This window comes from Papio anubis, chromosome 4 (genome assembly GCF_008728515.1).
Source record: "Papio anubis isolate 15944 chromosome 4, Panubis1.0, whole genome shotgun sequence".
Taxonomy (NCBI): domain Eukaryota; kingdom Metazoa; phylum Chordata; class Mammalia; order Primates; family Cercopithecidae; genus Papio; species Papio anubis.
The window spans coordinates 28806800-28824551 of record NC_044979.1 but is presented as its reverse complement, the minus strand read 5'-3'; the positions used below and the strand labels follow the sequence as shown (position 1 = coordinate 28824551).

At 49.3% G+C, this 17752-nt stretch overlaps 1 protein-coding gene across 11 annotated transcripts in view; it reads left to right on the top strand.

Annotated features, from left to right (window-relative positions):
* The window catches only part of NRF1 (nuclear respiratory factor 1), a 147553-nt gene extending 142120 nt beyond the window's left edge, over positions 1-5433 (top strand). For all 11 annotated transcript variants that reach the window (XM_021936260.2, XM_009203855.4, XM_017957160.3 and 8 more), the window contains one exon: positions 3368-5433. In XM_021936260.2, the coding sequence (XP_021791952.1) occupies positions 3368-3531 (164 nt within the window). In that variant the 3' untranslated portion in view covers positions 3532-5433. The remainder of the gene's footprint in view (positions 1-3367) is intronic.
* The last annotated feature ends 12319 nt before the right edge of the window (positions 5434-17752 follow it).

Below are 17752 nucleotides of genomic sequence, written 5' to 3'. Positions count from 1 at the left end.
AGCAGACTTGTTCCCCAAGCCTGGAGCTTTTGGAACTGAATGGAGCCCAGAGGCAAGAGCAGTGAAATGAAGCTGACCTTTGCTTCTGGTTTTGCTTGCTACTTGCCAGCACGTGGGTTCCCTGGAGGAGTACACAGGTGTCTTGGCTTTGCCATTGGGCATTTTGGGTGATTTCATTAACTTTGCCTGTTTGACCAGAGGAGAGCATGATGATGATACACTGGGAGGAGGCAGGGGACTGACGGGGTTGTACAGTCTTCACATATATATACTCAGGCCCATGCCTTGAATCTAGACGCTGGGGAGAGGGCCCAGCTGCACACTGGTTGAGGCCGGCAGTACATGGCCCTTGAGGCTATGCTGATAGCAACTTGTGGCACACTTTGTACTTCATACTATGAGGAACATGAAATAAGACAGAGCCAGGCCTGATCTTGAAAGAATCCTCTATCAAGTGGGAAGGCCTGTTGCAGACATGCATCAACTGGCCCAGCCGGCTTATCCATGGCTGTCCCTGGGCCTCCTGAGAATCCAGAGGAGGCTGCTCCAGCATTGATGAGACTGGGATGGGGCAGGTTCCACAAGGAGGGAAAGCTGACCCCAGTGTAAAGGGAAGGAGTGTGGGATAAGTCTATCTCATGAATAACCTGAGCACAGGCCCAAAAGAGTGTGGCTGATAGATTGGGGGAACTGAGAGTAGTCTGGGGGTGGGGGGCACCTAGAGCACAGGGCACCTGTGAGAGAGTGAGGGAGATGAGACTGGAAAGATGGACCAGGGCAAATCATGAGAGGCCTTGAAGACCATGCTAAACCATTTGAGCTTTATTATAAGCTTTGGAAACCTTTTTAAAACCATGGAATTTAAATGTTTGAGATGAGGAGAGTAACACGTTATAGAAAGATAATTTGGCTGGGTGTGGCGGCTCATGCCTGCAATCCCAGCACTTTGAGCTGAGGCAGGAGGATCACTTGAGCTCAGGAGTTCGAGACCAACTTGGGCAACATAGTGAGACCTCATCACTATTTAAAAAATAAAAAAATAATAATAAAGATAATTTGAGTGACTGGGAAGGGGTGAACTGAAAGAGGGACTGATTAAAGACAGTTAAGAGTCATTTGCAAAGGTTTAGTTGAAAGAAATTGAAGCCCACAGTTTTGTAGGCCAAGGCCTGGCCCTTCAGCCTGCTTTCCCCCATGCCCATGTGTACATGGAGGCTGGCCTCTCTCCTCCTCCTTTCAGGTCTGCATTGCAAGTGTGGGGGCGACTGGCCACGTCTTCCATTTGTGTGAGGGCACACCAGAGGAGCCAGGGTTTCTAGTGATCTGTCACCCGAACAGCAAGTCTCACTTCGTGAAGTCTCATTGCATCGTCGAATGCTTATCCCTTTTCCCTAAACTGGCAGAACTTGCTCCTAGAAAACAGTTACATTACAATTTAACATTGGAAAATAAAATCTTATATTTGATTTTTTGCATTAGAAAATATTTTGACAACCCTTTTTTAAATTAATTTTTATCTTCATCAAAGTACCCTATGATTTAAATGTCAAAAAGAACTAAAAAGGGTCTCTCTCTGGGTCAGTTTTTCAATAGAGTGGGTGAACCTCAGAGGCCCAGTCAGCAAAGGTCTTTAGGTCTAGATGTTGGGGTTGGTCTAATCAATTAAATTCAGACTTCCCACTCATTCTCATTTTTGGCCTCATCCCTTTCTGCAGTAGCTAGGCCTCTACATCCTGAGCCCTGTGTGAGCATAGGAGTTGCCCCTTCCACTTCTCTGATAAATCAGAACCATTTCACATTTGCTTTGCATCTTCCAAAAAAATGTTGACATCCCTCATTTATATCCTTTTTTCCTCGTTCACTGTAATTGTAGTTTCAGAAGGAAGAGAGATTGATGTATAGATTAGTTACTGCCTTACTTACTGGGAATCCTTTTTTTTAATATATTAAGTTATCAGCTTTCCCTTTTTAGGCTGGACTGCCTTTATGGAGGTTATGTGCTTCTTCCTTTAAGCCATCCTTTCTACTCTGAAATAATAGTGATATTACGGAGTAGATGGGGTCTTTTTTTTTTTTTTAAGTTGACACCAAAACGTGTTTTTGCATTTTACTGGTGTGTGAAATCTAAAACTCAGGAAACAAGTGACCTAGGCTTTAAAAATAAATAAATAAATAAATAAAATAAGCTTGACTATGAAGGAAGGCACATAGATGGAGCAGTGGCCAGAAGACAGGATAGGAGAGGGACAAGTTTTTTCTTTTCAGGCTGAGAGAGACTTGAGCATAGGCAGAAAGAGGGTTGAAAAAGGCAGTGTAGCCAAATATCAAAGAAAAGTAATGGTGGCCTGTTCTGAGAGGGAGAAGACAGGCCGGGGACATTTCACACCTGACAGGCCTGTGCTTCCTAGATGCAGAGGCAGGCAGGGCCCTCTCACGGCAAGCTGGGGAGGCCCTACCCTAAGGCATGTTTCCACAATTCCTCCAAACTTTTCTTTCCTGATAGTCTGTTTTTAAAAAATTAAAATGGCCAGCCTTGGTGGTTTGCGCCTATAATCCCAGCTATTCAGGAGGCCAAGATGGGAGGATCGCTTGAGGCCACGAGTTCAAGACCAGCCTGGGCAACATAGCAAGACTCCATCTCAAAAAAAAAAAATTATATTAGCCAGACATGGTGGCACATGCCTGTGGTTCCAGCTACTCAGGAGACCGAGGTGAGAGGATCACTTGAATCCAGGAGTTCGAGGCTGCAGTGACCTGTGGTCACGTCACTGTCCTCCAGCCTAGGCTACAGAGCCAGACCCTGTCTCTTTAAAAAATTTAAAAAAAAAATGAAAGTTAAAATGGAAAAAAGTTGATTTCATAGAAGTAGAGAGTAGAATAATAGTTACCAGAGTCGGGAATGGTTGGGGACAGGGGCAGGAGAGGTTGGCCAGCAGGTGCAAAGGAAGAATAAAACTTCTGGTGTTCAGTTACACAGTAGGGTGACTGTAGTGAGTAACAATGAGGTCTATATTTCAAGACAGCTAGATTTTGAATGTTGTCACCACAATGAAAGATAAATCTTCAAAGAGATTAATATGGTAACTATCTCGATTTGATTATTCTACAATGTATACATGTATTGAAACATCACATTGTACCCCATAAACATGAACAGTTATTATATATCAATTATAAATCTTAAAAATTAATGAAAAAAATTTTAATGGGTGGGAAAGGGATGTCTTTGTGCCTGGGCCATGGGTATGTGATCACCTGGGGTTGGTGACCACAATACCCCAAAGGCAAGAGCTGGGTGCCCCCGTTGAGCCAGCATCCAGGAACTTGAGCCTGAGCCCCACTAACGGTCTTCTCTTTGTCTCTCCAGGCCTGGTCCAGATCCCTGTGAGCATGTACCAGACTGTGGTGACCAGCCTCGCCCAGGGCAACGGACCAGTGCAGGTGGCCATGGCCCCTGTGACCACCAGGATATCAGACAGCGCAGTCACCATGGACGGCCAAGCTGTGGAGGTGGTGACATTGGAACAGTGACATACAGCCATATTATGGCATTGTTTTCTAGTCTACTTCAAAATTTTTTACACGTTTGCAGAGGTGCAATCAAATGGAATTAAGTCTCTCGACTTTGGAAGAAAAGTTTTGTTAACCTTTTTTTTTTTAAAAGGAAGAAAGGCAGCGGATTTTGGAATTGCATTTTTTAAAGCACCACTCTTGATTTTCTGGGATTGGTGGAGTAAGAAACTGCGTTGTCAATTTCACTGTCCCAAAAAAGCCAAATTGTGGCAGGACTTCTTTCTGCGGAAATGTGTGTGTATACTTATGTGTGTGTATGTGTGAGTGTGAATATATGTATATGTGTACATATGGACATACACATTTACATATATATAAAGTATATATATACATATATATATATGTATGAAACCCGCATGGAATTATCTGTATGAAATCAAGGTGAGCTGTGGAAACAATAATTCACCCAGTTTAGTGGGTGGTAGGGTACGTGGCCAGACACAGTCACCCAGTTTTTGTTCATACCAGGGTCATGCGTTGAGCTACTGACAAACTCAGGCGGAGGTGACCATGCCCTTCACCAAAGCTGCCTCCCAGTGGCCACACAGAACTCTCCGTGCTGGACTCACCTGAGGAAAGAGGCTCCAGCATGGGGTGGGTCAGAGATGTGTTTGCAAGGTCCAGGGGCTGCGTGGTCTGCCAGCTGAGACGCTCCTCGGGCTGGCCCAGGTGCTGACCTTGCCACAGGCAGATGAATGTCTCGAAAGCTCCCGGGCCTCAGCCTCCCATCTCCTCTCCTTCCCAGGAATCCTTCTTGATCTCATGACTATTAAAATGTTGCTCTGGTTTTAAGGTCAGTCCTGAATTGCTCGTATATATGAACTGAAGGTAACAGAAGTATTAGGGGTTTGAGGAGTGCGTGCGTGTAAGTGTGCTTGTATGTGTGCGTGCATGGTAGGGGAGGGGATGGGAAGGGGGTTGGAGGGGTTGGAAGGGAAAGGAAGGAAAGGAAAATCTTCCTAGACCAGGATACACCTGTGGGAGCAATTTTCTCTAGCTGTCTGTAGCTTCACAGAGGAGGCGCTGGAACGAACAGGAAGGGACACCTGGTCTGTGGCCACAGCACCCTGAACGTCCACGATCTTGTGTGATCTTGGAAGCTAAGCTTGGTTGGGCCTGGTCAGTACACGGAAGGGAAGAAGGGACACCCGGCCATAGAAAACGGCTGAGGGTGTTTGCTGTGTTCCTGGATCAGGCCCTGCTTCAGAAGGGACTCCTGGAGGCCCATATTCCTGGATGCAGCCTGGAGGCCCAGGCTGGGAGCAGCTTGCCTCTTCGGAGGTGTTGACTGACTGGGTGTTCTTGGTAACCGTTAACTCTGTCTTTCTCAGCTGCAAGCCCTGAGTCTCCCGTGGCTGAATTCACCTGACTTTTCGACAGGTCAAATCTCTGCTCCTTGAGTACAGGAACAGCTCCTCCTCCCTCCTCCCAGCTCTCCCCACGTGTGTGATAGTGTATTTAATGTGTTTTTTTAATGCGACATTAAAAGATTCTCCACGTCTTGCTCAACCTTTGAGAGAAGTTTCAGATTCTTGTATTTGCTTGTTTTATATAAAACTATCTAATGTTCTTTATATGTTCTTTTCTGTACGTAATGGGGGGAGGGGAGGGAAATTTACATATAAATAGTCCTAGTTCTACAATGTGTTATTTTTTTAATTATTATTTTTTATCGTCATTGTGAAGTTGTCCAGGGACTTTAAAGTCCATGTTCCTTTGTGGTGAAATAACCTCCAAATAGTTTGAGAAGTTGCCAAGACGAAGAAAAAAGCGAAACCCCAGTAGCAGAGCATGGATTCTGTGTTGTTTCCCATTCTGTCTTTGACTGCCTCATTCAATAAATAGTTCAAAATGTGGCAATGGGAAGTGGAATTGTTCATCTCTATAGGAGCACTTGGCTTCTTAGGCAAAAGGAACTCCATCTTGGGGCAGCTTGTTCTACTTTCTAAAATGTAGTCCTACTTGAGATCAGTGGTCTCCGACCTGTGCCGCTCCGACGCTGGGGACCTCCGTAAAGAAGACGCTGAAGATTGCCCAGAGCCCGCTGCGAGCCTCGAGCCTCATCACCAGACCAGCTGTGTTTCATACATTTCATATATAACTTGTTTTCTTACACTGATGTTCTGGGAGAAAAATCTAATTTAAAAAATCCTAGGCCAGGCGTGGTGGCTCACACCTGTAATCCCAGCACTTCGTGAGGCCAAGGTGAGTGGATCACTTAAGGTCAGGAGTTCCAGACCAGCCTGGCCAACATAGTGAAACCTTGTCTCTACTAAAAATACAAAAATTAGCTGGGCATGGTGGCGGGCGCCTATAATCCCGGCTACTCAGGAGGCTGAGGCAGGAGAATCGCTTGAACCCAGGAGGCAGAGGTTGCAGTGAGCCGAGATTGCACCACTGCACTCCAGCCTGGGCAACAGAGCAAGATTCCATCTCAAAAAAAAAAAAAAAATGAGGGTAAGTGATGGTGCCCCTCCATCTTGGGAATTACTATTAAAGGGAATTGTCTTTCTCCAAGCAGAAGCCTCAAGCCATTAATTGTTCCCCTGCACCCTCACTCCCTGGCTTCTCACACAGCTCACTCTCTTAACGTGGCATCTGTCATCTCTCCAGCTGCTCCTCCTGCCCCATCCTTAGGACCTTCCTAGACCCCAGTGGCCTGCACCTCCACCCTTGTGCATACCCTAGCCTCAGCCTGGAATGACCTGCTGCCACCCCCACCACCCCTTCCTTTATATTGTTGGGTGTCTTGGCTGCTTTCCTGGTGATCATGATTAGAATACCTGGATGGGAAGGCCAAGAAGCCTTTTCCTTGATGTCTGATAATGGTTCGGTGAAGCCAACTGCCTACCTTTCCCCCTTCTTCTTGCACACATGGCATACCCTCGCCTATTTTTCACCAGAGAGAATGGACTAGAAAAAGGATTGAATGCAGCCTAATCAACCACACATCCGTGCTATTGACTACCATGAACTAGCTGGGTTGTCTAGAATACCTGCTGACCAAGGGCCTCTCCAGAGGCGCCTTCTAGCTGCTGTTTGCCTGGCAAGCCTCAGATGCTGCCTTTGCCACAGGCATGTATTGACAACTGGTTTTGGTGGGGCCGATGGAGACCTTCCCTTCCATTCTTGCCTAAGTCACCAACAGGAGCTGCTAACTCCACTGTCTACAGGGACCAAGGATGTCAAATCAATAAGGGAAGCCGAGGCAATTCCCGTGTGAGAGGAGGGAGTGATGGGGACAGGCAGAGTGGACAGCATCTATCTAAATGGGGCAGCCTGTCCTAGGTGCTGAAGATGGACCCTAATGCCCCATCTTCAAAATTGTCCAGAGAATCTGGGGAATCCAGATTTTTGTACGAAATGTGATTGCAACAAATAATTTACATACTCTGCAGGCAAAATAAAACACATCTGTAGACCAGACCTGACCTGAGGGTCAGCTGCATTTAACTCCGTGAATGCCTGTCATGTGCCAGGTGAATGAAGCATGGTAGTGGCCTGTGAGACACAAGGAGAGAGGAGGAGACCTCTACATAAACCAAGCGCTGCAGTCCAAGGTGATGAGGCACCATCTGGACACAGCACTAGTGCAGAATGAGCTCTGTTACCACGTTTGAGCCCCTCAAAGGTCCTCTGTTAAGTAGTTTATCATCTAGGCTCCACACAAGGATCTGGTGCTCACAGAAACCAGGAGACTGGTCTAAGATTACTGGCTTTAAGTCTTGCATCTGAGAAGGCCCACTGGTGATACAGGTGACTACTGGCATTATGCGAACTTGAACAAATTAGCTGAGGAGAATCGGAAGGGCAGAGCAGAGGAGGGGTTCCTTGCCCTGGGCCTCACTCAGGCCCAAGCAAGGCTCTCTCCCACTCTCAGTAATGCCTCCGAAACTTGAGCTCTGGGCATGGCAGAGTCGTACCAGGTTCATGGTATTTCCTTTTGGTGTCAGCACCAAAACTCATCAGGGAGGAAACTGGAGCTTAATTATTTGGAGCAGAAGCAACGTGGGGTGAGGGAGTAGAGCCCGTGTTTTCCCTCTCTCTCTACCTCAGCGGGCTGGCGGCACCTAGGTCATCACAACTGGGGCTTCAGATGCCCCATCCCTGCACTCCCACCCGGTCTCTGCTGTTTACTCCCGGAGGCAGCTCTTGGAGATCACTCCGGATGCTGGCGGCAGCATGGAGGAAGAGGTACAATAGAGAGGGGAGGCAGGGCTCCGGGACTGGGCTCCGACTGAAATCGCTTTCAGCGTGGGTTTCCTCTTAGTCCCCAAGCCCCTCTGAATTTGAATTTCTCCCTCCTGAAAACCACCGGGCTGCTACCAAACATTTGTTGAGTATTGGTGTCCTGGAGTGTATAGCGGGGAAAGGAGGAAGAAGGGATAACAGTCATCTGCAGAGGGGAGCCAAGGTCCCCTGAGAACCTAGAGCCTCCTTGGGAGGCAGGAATAGGCCTGGGCCCTGAGCCCTGTCCAGGGCTCAAGCTTTGCTAGCTTGCTTCTGAGAACTATGGTCTGTCTACACAGTGTATGGTAGCAGTGATAACAGTGAACACTTAGCCCTTACAATATGCCTTGTACTGTATTAAAAGATTTACCTATATATTAACTTATTTAACCTTTACAAAATACTATTATCCCCGTTTTATAGATAAGCAAACTGAAATTCAGAGAGGTTAAGTTAAACAACTGAGCTCAGTTCACACTGCTGGTAAGAGGCAGAGCAAAGATACAAACTTGGGCGGGCAGGCTGGCTGGTGCCAGAATCTGCCTAGAAAAACATGACTTGATGATATGCTTTTTTTTTTTTTTGAGATGGAGCCTCATTACTCTGTCACCCAGGCTGGAGTGCAGTGGCATGATCTCAGCTCACTGCAACCTCTGCCTCCCGAGTTCAAGCAATTCTCCTGCTTCAGCCTCCTTAGTAGCTAGGATTACAGGCGCCCACCACACCCAGCTAGTTTTTTTGTATTTATAATAGAGATGGGGTTTCACCCTGTTGGCCAGGCTGGTCTTGAACTCCTGACCTCAAGTGATCCACCCGCCTCGGCCTCCCAAAGTGCTGGGATTACAGGCGTGAGCCACCACACCCGGCCCCGATGAAACACTTTTCTTGTGACCTGGAATGGATGAAAGTGGAGGGTATAAGAGCATTCAGTTATTTTTTAAGTAGCTTAATTAATATTTGGGAAGTTCCCCCAAAATTTAATGCACTTGGCAAATAAAATTGTTAGTGAAATTTAAGTTTACTGGGTCTCAACTGAAACTTCTGAATTTATCTACCCTTTAAGAAACTTAATACACTTTAGGAGGCCAAGGCAGGTGGATCGCTTGAATCCAGAAGTTTGAGACCAGCCTGGGCAACATGGTGAAACCCCATCTCTACAAAAAATATAAAAATCAGCCTGATTTGGTGGTCCCAGCTACTCAGGAGGCTGAGCCCCTAAGAGGCTGAGACTGCCATGATCATGCCACTGCACTCCAGCCTGGGTTACAGGGCAAGACTCTGTCTCCAAAAAATAGTAAGTTACCACTATCAATTACTAAATGGCTACTAGCATTTTACTGTGCACAACACCTTACACCCTTATTTCTAATCCTCTTCACAAGCCGATAAGGAGAGACTCCATTTTATGGGGGTGGAAACTGAGACTCGGCATCTTCCCCAAGAACTAAAACTGGAGGGCTAGAATCAAGTCCTGATGTGTGTGTCTGTTCCAGCTCTGCTCTCTGTGCCAACCACTCAGACGACAAAACTACACATCAGGATTATAAAGTAACCTCCACGTGTGTCCTGAGCTTGCTAGACCTGGAACAGCCTCCCGTGGCTGGGCCTTTTTACCACACACACACAACGCGCGCTTACATGCAGCAGGGCCTCAATACATCTCATAGGATGAGTGAACCTAGTTTTCCAGTGGTTGTTTAATCAGAAAATTCAGAGAACCCAAAACATCTATTCCTACACATTTTCATTGCTCAAAAAAGTCTGGCCAGCACAGTGGCTCATGCCTGTAATCCCAGGACTTTGGGAGACCAGGGCAGGAGGATAGCTTTAGGGCCAGGAGTTCAAGACCAGCCTGGGTGGCACAGTGACACCAGTCTCTACAAAAAAAAAATATATATATATATATATATATCTCTGCAAAAATCCAATGTTAAATAATTTTATGTAAAAATAACATTGATTGTATTCTTAAGAAAAATCTGGTTATGTGATACCCTGCCAGGGGTGAAGGATAGTGAAATGTTGATGCTGAACATATTCTTGGTCACTAACAGCTGCATTGCTTGTCTTCTTTAAAGACCCCAGGGCCCAATGAAAGTGGGAGAACTCAAAAACCCCTGGGTGATCAGGAAACCAAGCCAAAGCTTGGCCCTCCCATAATGGACTTCAATCTGCAAGGGAAGTTAGTCACTCAACATTTGTGCTATGAAAGTTGAAACCCCGGGCCACATGGCTGGCTCATCCCCCAAACGCACTCTGCTCCCTTTCCTACTCAGCAACTCCTGCCCGGGTTTACCATTCGGATTCGCAAAACCGGAAATTTTAAATTTAGAATTTAGGTATTTTCTTTACCAGGGCTATTTTTATACAGAGCAAGAGCAACGTTTACACCAAATAAATTAATGTATAATTCTGGTATTTACCAAAATAGTTGCAGAAAACAACCATGAAAATAGACCCTTTTTTTTCTTTTTTTCTTTTTTTCTTTTCTTTTCTTTTTCTTTCTTTTTTTTTTTTTTAAAGAAACTAGTGTTTTGGTTTTGTTTTGTGTTTTTTTTTTTTGAGACGGAGTCTCGCTCTGTCGCCCAGGCTGGAATGCAGTGGCGCGATCTCAGCTCACTGCAAGCTCCGCCTCCCGGGTTCCCGCCATTCTCCTGCCTCAGCCTCCCGAGTAGCTGGGACTACAGGCGCCCACAACCGCACCCGGCTAATTTTTTGTATTTTTAGTAGAGACGGGGTTTCACCGTGGTCTCGATCTCCTGACCTTGTGATCCGCCCGCCTCGGCCTCCCAAAGTGCTGGGATTACAGGCGAGAGCCACCGCGCCCGGCAAAACTAGTGTTTTTTAAGTTAGCCAAAGATCGGGGTAACTCATCACATAATAGGACTCCCTACCCTGGGCCTCTGGGTACTCATCTGTCCAAAACAGCGGTCAAACGACAAGGACGATGAACACTTCGCGGGCCCGGCTGAGGTCCTTGGGTGCAGGGCGTTCGCGCGGGGCTGCGGGGCACGGCCGAGCTGAGAGTCCCTGGCCCGTGGTCTTCCCGTCCATGCCGACGCCCGCTCCTCCCGCAGGAGTCAGCCAATGCGGGCCACTGGGACTCTGCCCTGTCCTCCAGCCCAGCCTGAAGGCCTCGATGCAGGGAAGCGCCTGGGGCCTGCCGGGGCTCAACACCTGCCCGACTGTGAGCGCGGAAGCCCGCAGTTGGCCGGGGCGAAGACGGGCCCTGGTGCACGCGAGCGCAGCGCGAGGTCTCTCAGAGCCAGCGCGCATCCGGAACTCAGAGCCGCCGTCGGGGAACGCACCCGATTGGCCGGCTGAGACCACGTGTCCCCCTGCAGCTCAATCAGCGATGGCAGGACTTCCGGACTGCCTGGTCCAGACAGCAGGCGGGGGCCGCTCTCGGGGAAGCGGGCTGGGAAGTGCGACCCCCGAGTGCCAGTGGCCGCCTTTATGGCCCAGGGTGCTGCAGCCGGGTAATGACGGCGCGGGCATCCTCGGCTTCCCACGGGCTGCACTGCCTGTCTAGGTCTGTGGAGGCCTGCCTTAGTAAATCAGGAGTCATTTGGGTAGCTGTGTGCCGTCCCCGCCTCCCACCATCCCCAGTAGCCTCAAGAATGTTTTTAAATCGTTTTATTGAGATAATTTACATACCATTAAGTCCATCCGTTTAAAGTGTACCATTGAACGATTTTAGTATATTTACAAAGTTGGACAACCATCACCATAATCTAACTTGAAATACTTTCATGATTCCAAAAAGCAGGGGTTTTTTACACATTTCCCTACAAAATAACTTTAAGTAAGTTACATAAAAGATATATTCAATAAGGCCGGGCGCGGTGGCTCACGCCTGTAATCCCAGCACTTTGGGAGGCCGAGGCGGGCAGATCACGAGGTCAGGAGATCGAGGCCATCCTGGCTAACACGGTGAAACCCCGTCTCTACTAAACATACAAAAAAAATTAGCCGGGCGTGGTGGCGGGTGCCTGTATTCCCAGCTATTCGGGAGGCTGAGGCAGGAGAATGGCCCGAACCCGGGAGGTGGAGCTTGCAGTGAGCCGAGATCACGCCACTGCACTCCAGCCTGGGTGACAGCCAGACTCTGTCTCAAAAAAAAAAAAAAAAAAAAAAAAGATATATACAATAAAGTTGAAAAGCAAATTGAAATGAGGATTCAAAGAGCACCGGAAACAGGTCACATCTGTCAGCCTGGGGTCAACGTTGGTGGTGTGATGAAGGTGCCCATTTAGCTCTGGTCTTGGCTAAGAGGTTCGAATTACTGGAAAGAGAACAAGACACAATGACTCGAAGAAACAAAGCACTAAGTACTCTTTTTTTAAGTTTTTAAGAGAACGCCAAGTTATTTTATATTCCGCATCTTTCACAACATTTTTATAGCCAAAGAAATAGCTTTATTTTCTTAGACCTTAACACCTCAATTTCAATTTTGAAAGTTTTCTGAGAGGGGCCAAACTCATGTGGCATTTCAGTGTTTATTTACAGAGCGTTAAGGAAAGGATGGAGGGGAGACGGGTATGGTGAACTGGCCATCTGAAATGGCTGCTTGAGCAAGGAATGGTGTGCAACTTTTTGCATTTCCTGGGATGGGTGATCACAGCCACAACTGTAGACAGAGTTATCCCCCATATTGGAACCCCACATTCTCAAGAGAACCGCCAACCAAGGGAGCACAAGGATACAACGGGCCCAGCTACCCCTGGCCACCACCCCAATGGTCCCCACGTTGGGCGGTCTGAGATCTGCAGAGATGGGTGGAGCTATTAAGGTCACGGGTCTGGGGAAAGTGCTTAAGGATTTCTGCCTTCCCTTTCCCATCCTCCCTTCTTGCCAACCCCTCTACCCCACACACACACCCCCACGCCCTGCTTCTGGAGGATCTGGACCATGAGCAGAGAAGGGAAGTGTCTACCAGGCATACCACATTCCCAACACCCAGCTCCTGCCTCCCCTCAGGAAAAGGGCAGCAAATGTACTTGAACTCAAGTTTGAGACTGAAGCTTGAAAGTGATGGGCTGAATGATGGTACATGCTTACAGAGATACAGAATTCACCCAAAATGTCATTAAGGAGCTAGAAGGGGCTGGGTACAGTGGCTGACGCCTGTAATCCTAGCACTTTGGGAGGCCAAGGCAGGCGGATCACTACTCAGGAAGCTGAGGCAGGAGAATCATTTGAACCTGGGAGGCAGAGGTTGTAGTGAGCTGATATCATGCCACTGCACTCTAGCCTGGGCGACAGAGCGAGACTCCATCTCAAAAAAACAAACAAAAAAAAGGAGTTAGAAGGGAAAGTCAACAGAACAAGGTCAAACAAGGTCAAGGCAGTGACCACAGAAAATAAAACCATGTTGTGTCCAGATCCACCAAATCAAGATACCTGATGCCTTTGGTTCCATGAACAGAAGACACCTCAGTTAGTCGGTGACAATGAAAGGTTCCATTTCCACCCAACCCTAAGAGACACAAATCCGTTTTCATAAAAGTATGAGCCCCACCCTGCCCCAAGGATATGGGGGATGGGCACCTCTGCCTGTGGCTCACCTCCCCTGACAAGCTCCAGTGGGCGCTGTGCTTCCTCTTCAATGGGAGGCTTGTTCAGGAAATCCAGTTCACTCCATTACTGGAAACAACTCGTCCATCTCCAGGAGAAGTTGAAACTGGCGGTTTTAGCATCTGATGATGGAGCCTTCTCTGCCACTGCAAGGCCTGCTGCCTCCTTTTCCAGCAGGCTTCTCACCCCAGGAAACCCCAGTGAAGCCAGTGCAATGAGAGGCCTCAATCCCTAGAAGGTTGGGGTCATGCCTGGGCCAACACGTGTAGCAGAGCTTGGAGAACCCTCTCTGCAGGACTTGCCCACCTCCCACTACAGGGACTGACTTTTCAGCTTCTGCTCTTTGAGAAAAGACACATCCACTGTGAATGCAAAACTCTTCGTGTTCAGTTTTCTCATTACAGCATTTATACTTTTTTTTTTTTTTTAAGATGAAGTCTCGCTTTATCTCCCAGGCTGGAGTGCAGCATGCGATCTCGGCTCACTCCAAGCTCCACCTCGTGGGTTTCCGCCATTCTCCTGCCTCAGCCTCCCCAGTAGCTGGGACTACAGGCGCCTGCCACCTCGCCTGGCTAGTTTTTTGTTTTTGTTTTTGTTTTTGTATTTTTTAGTAGAGACGGGGTTTCACCGTGTTAGCCAGGATGGAATTTTTGTATTTTTAGTAGAGATGGGGTTTCACCATATTGGCCGGGCTGGTCTCAAACTCCTGACTTTGTGATCCGCCTGCCTCAGCCTCCCAATTATATACATTTTTAAATGCCTAGATTATGGCTGGGAAATTTAGGGAGTTGTGAGAGGCCCCAACTTGGGTGAGGAACCAGCCTCAACATAAACAGGATTGTCATGCTGACAGGGCATCTGATCTGGTCCCCACCTGAGGCTGGCATCCTACCCCAGCACCTTTGCTTGGCCATCTCCAGAGATGGAGGATTCAGACCCGAGGCCCTCAGTGGCACAGGCAGGAAGCTGTGTGTGATGTACAGAACGTGCCTGTCTGGGGTCTGCCACTGCCCCTGCTTCTGCTCTCTTAAGTCACCGAGAACTAGAATTCCTTCAACTACTTGAAAATAGCCTCACATTCCCACCCAAATCTTTCATAGCTAAAATCTCCAGTTTCCATTTTGCTGGAGATGGGTGAGTTGTTTCCAGAAATGGAGTGAACTGGATTTCCTGAGTGGCCCCCAATGAAAACCAAAAATCCTGGGTCTTACGTGTTTTGAAATGTCTTCCAGTGCACAGCAATACAGCGAGTAAGCCGCAGAAAGGCCCTGGGTAGCCAGACCACCCCGGTCTGGTCCAGCTCACACCACAGCACCGGTGCCCTCCAAACTGAGCCCAGACTGAGGGGCAACGTCAAGGCCTTCACAACCTTCATCTCTCATGATTCTCCTCTGGGAATCTGCTGCCCTAACTTGGCTGCAGCCTGTCCTTCCAGGCACCACGTTTTGCCCCGTATTCCTCCCCCTGTGGCCTGATGCTTCCCCCTTCTCTCTCCACTCAGGCTCACTGTAGGTGCTCCCTCCACTCAGAGCCCATGCACCACCCCAGCCCTGGAGGCCACGCCTTTCCCCAGCCCCAGCACCTCTTCCTGTCTGTACCATACACACCTGCCGCATCCACATTGCCCAGTGGGGCTTGTAACCGTGCCCGGCCCAGCACCCTCGTTGAGCTGTGTGTACCAGGAGGACAGGCCCATCAACACTGGGTGCCATACCTCCTGCAGGAAGCCCGGCCCTTTGCTGTTAGTGTTTAACAAGAATATTGATGGGGGCCAGGCACAGTGGCTCACGCCTGTAACGCCAGCACTTTGGGAGGTCAAGGCGGGAGGATCATTTGAGGCCATGAATTCGAGACCAGCCTGGCCAACATGGCAAAACCCCATTTCTACTAAAAATACAAAACTTAGCCAGGCCTGGTGGCAGGCACCTATAATCCCAGCTACTTGGGAGGCTAAGGCAAGAGAATGGGAGGCTTGAACCCAGGAGGTAGAGTTTGCAGTGAGTCAAGATCATGCCACCGGCCGGGCGCGGTGGCTCAAGCCTGTAATCCCAGCACTTTGGGAGGCCGAGACGGGCGGATCACGAGGTCAGGAGATCGAGACCATCCTGGCTAACACGGTGAAACCCCGTCTCTACTAAAAAAATACAAAAAACTAGCCAGGCGCAGTGGCGGGCGCCTGTGGTCCCAACTACTCGGGAGGCTGAGGCAGGAGAATGGCGTGAACCCGGGAGGCGGAGCTTGCAGTGAGCTGAGATCCGGCCACTGCACTCCAGCCTGGGCGGCAGAGCGAGACTCCGTCTCAAAAAAAAAAAAAAAAAAAAAAAGATCATGCCACCACACTCCAGCCTGGGCAACAGAGCAACACTCTGTCTCAAAAAGAAAACGAAAAAGAAAAAAAGATCAGATAAGTTCAGCCCTAACAGCCTGCCTCTTCCCCTGCAGGAATGTTGGACACCACTTAAAAAAAAATATATATATATATATGGATCTTAATGCAGCCATTTTCTTTCTGCTGGAAAGCTGGTCTTTGTGGGAGATTCTCACATGTGGTTTTGATGGTACTTTGCACACACTTACTCTGTGCTCCAAAAGGTGCCCAGGCTCCAGTTGCCTGACCTGGAAGAGCTGCCTTGTGGAGCCATCTGTGCACCCTGGTCAGAGCCAGGCAGCCCTTCCTATGACTTCAGGGGGCCCATGGGCTACCCATGCACGAACGTCCCTTCCACTGCGGGAACTGAGACTCTGGGGAGCGACCAGACTTTCGGAGGTGCTTGAGGTCAGAGGTTAGGCAGAGTGTGCAAGTCAGAATGCATCACCCAGGTCTGTGGAATTCCACTGCCTCTCTGCCACATGCCAGGCACCATACCAGGCCGAGGCCAGCCCTGGGCATGAAAGTGTGAGTGAGATGCAGCCTGGCCTCAAAGAGCCTCCAGTTGATGGGTGAAGCTGGCCCACTAACATCAACCCTCACCCCTAGCCCTGTAGTTTCGGCACCGGCAGCCTGGGAAGGTGTGCACAGGGCATTTGAGAGATGCTGCCTGACCAGCTTCAAAGGGAGGAGGAGCTGGCAGGGAGGGCAGGCTGCATGAGGAAGGTGAAATAATTTCTTCCTGGCGAGCAGGAAGACAGGTGTGGGGGGGAGCGGGAGGGTAGTTTGCATGGCAAGGCTGGGTCATACCAGGCCCCATAAACCAGGTAAGGCGCTTGGGCTTATCCCAAGAGGGTGGGGATACTGTGGTCAGATTAGCTCAGAGGACGGTCAGTGGAGCAGGGCAGGACAGAGACGGGGAAGAGGCAGTGGTGATGGCAGCTGGGACATTCCATTCCGTGGGGGCCATCCCACTGGTCAGTCCTGCCTTCCCACCACCCTGCTTCCAGCTCTGCCACCCCCAGCAACCATGTCTCCTAGGGAAAGGCAGAAGTCTCTGCAGGGGCTAAAGGCACACCAGGGAGGTCAGGGTCCACTGGCCACAGTGCAGCCCCTCCCCTGGCTGTGTGGCACGGGGCCTGCAGCCTCTGGGAGCAGCTGCCAGGGCCCGAGTTCCCTGCTCCACCAGTCACTTTGGCTGAAGACTTCAGCGTCCTGATCCTGTTTGCTCATCTGTGCTCTGCCCGTGGTTGTGAGGATTCACTGAAATCAAGAAAATGTAGCACAGTCCATGCTCAAAGATCAGTAGCTTTACTATGACTCAATCTGCCAAAGCCCCCGATTTCTTCTTCAGCGCCCACCCTGCTGAGGCCACATAATAATTCTATTCCTGCCAGCATGGAACACCAGCAGCCGCACCAGCCGAATGAGGCTATGTGGGTGGGGGGACGATGATGACGCAGGGCTCCTCCACGCCGGCTTGGACTGTAAAACGCATTCTAATCACTGACCTTTCCTCCATGCTTAGCACTTATCAGTAGCACTTGGGCACCGCGATTACACTGCTGTTGATCACTAGGCTAAACCGTTCAGCCCACGTCTCCTGGTTTTGTTATTTACAAGCTTAAGAACAGAGAGCAGAGCCATTTCAGGCCCTGGACTCCAGCAGACCCCCACTCACCTTCCTGGCCATGTATCCAAGGTCCTTCTCCCATGGCGCCTGCTGCCTCTGCCATCGTGGACCTAATGGCGGAGTCCAACCCCTCCTTTCATGCTGCACACAGCCGCAAGAGCCATCCTGCCACAACACACATCTGATCACACCCCCTCTGCCTGTGTGGCTCCCATGGTCCGTAGGTTCGGGAACAAATGCAGCCTTAAGATGGCCAGTCTTCCAGCCCGGCATGGACCCCAGGAAATCTGTGTGCTCTCCAACAGGAGTCTCCTCCTCTCCCTGAGGGTCACTCATCTTCCAGGACTCCCCACCCCTCCCCATGTCCCAGC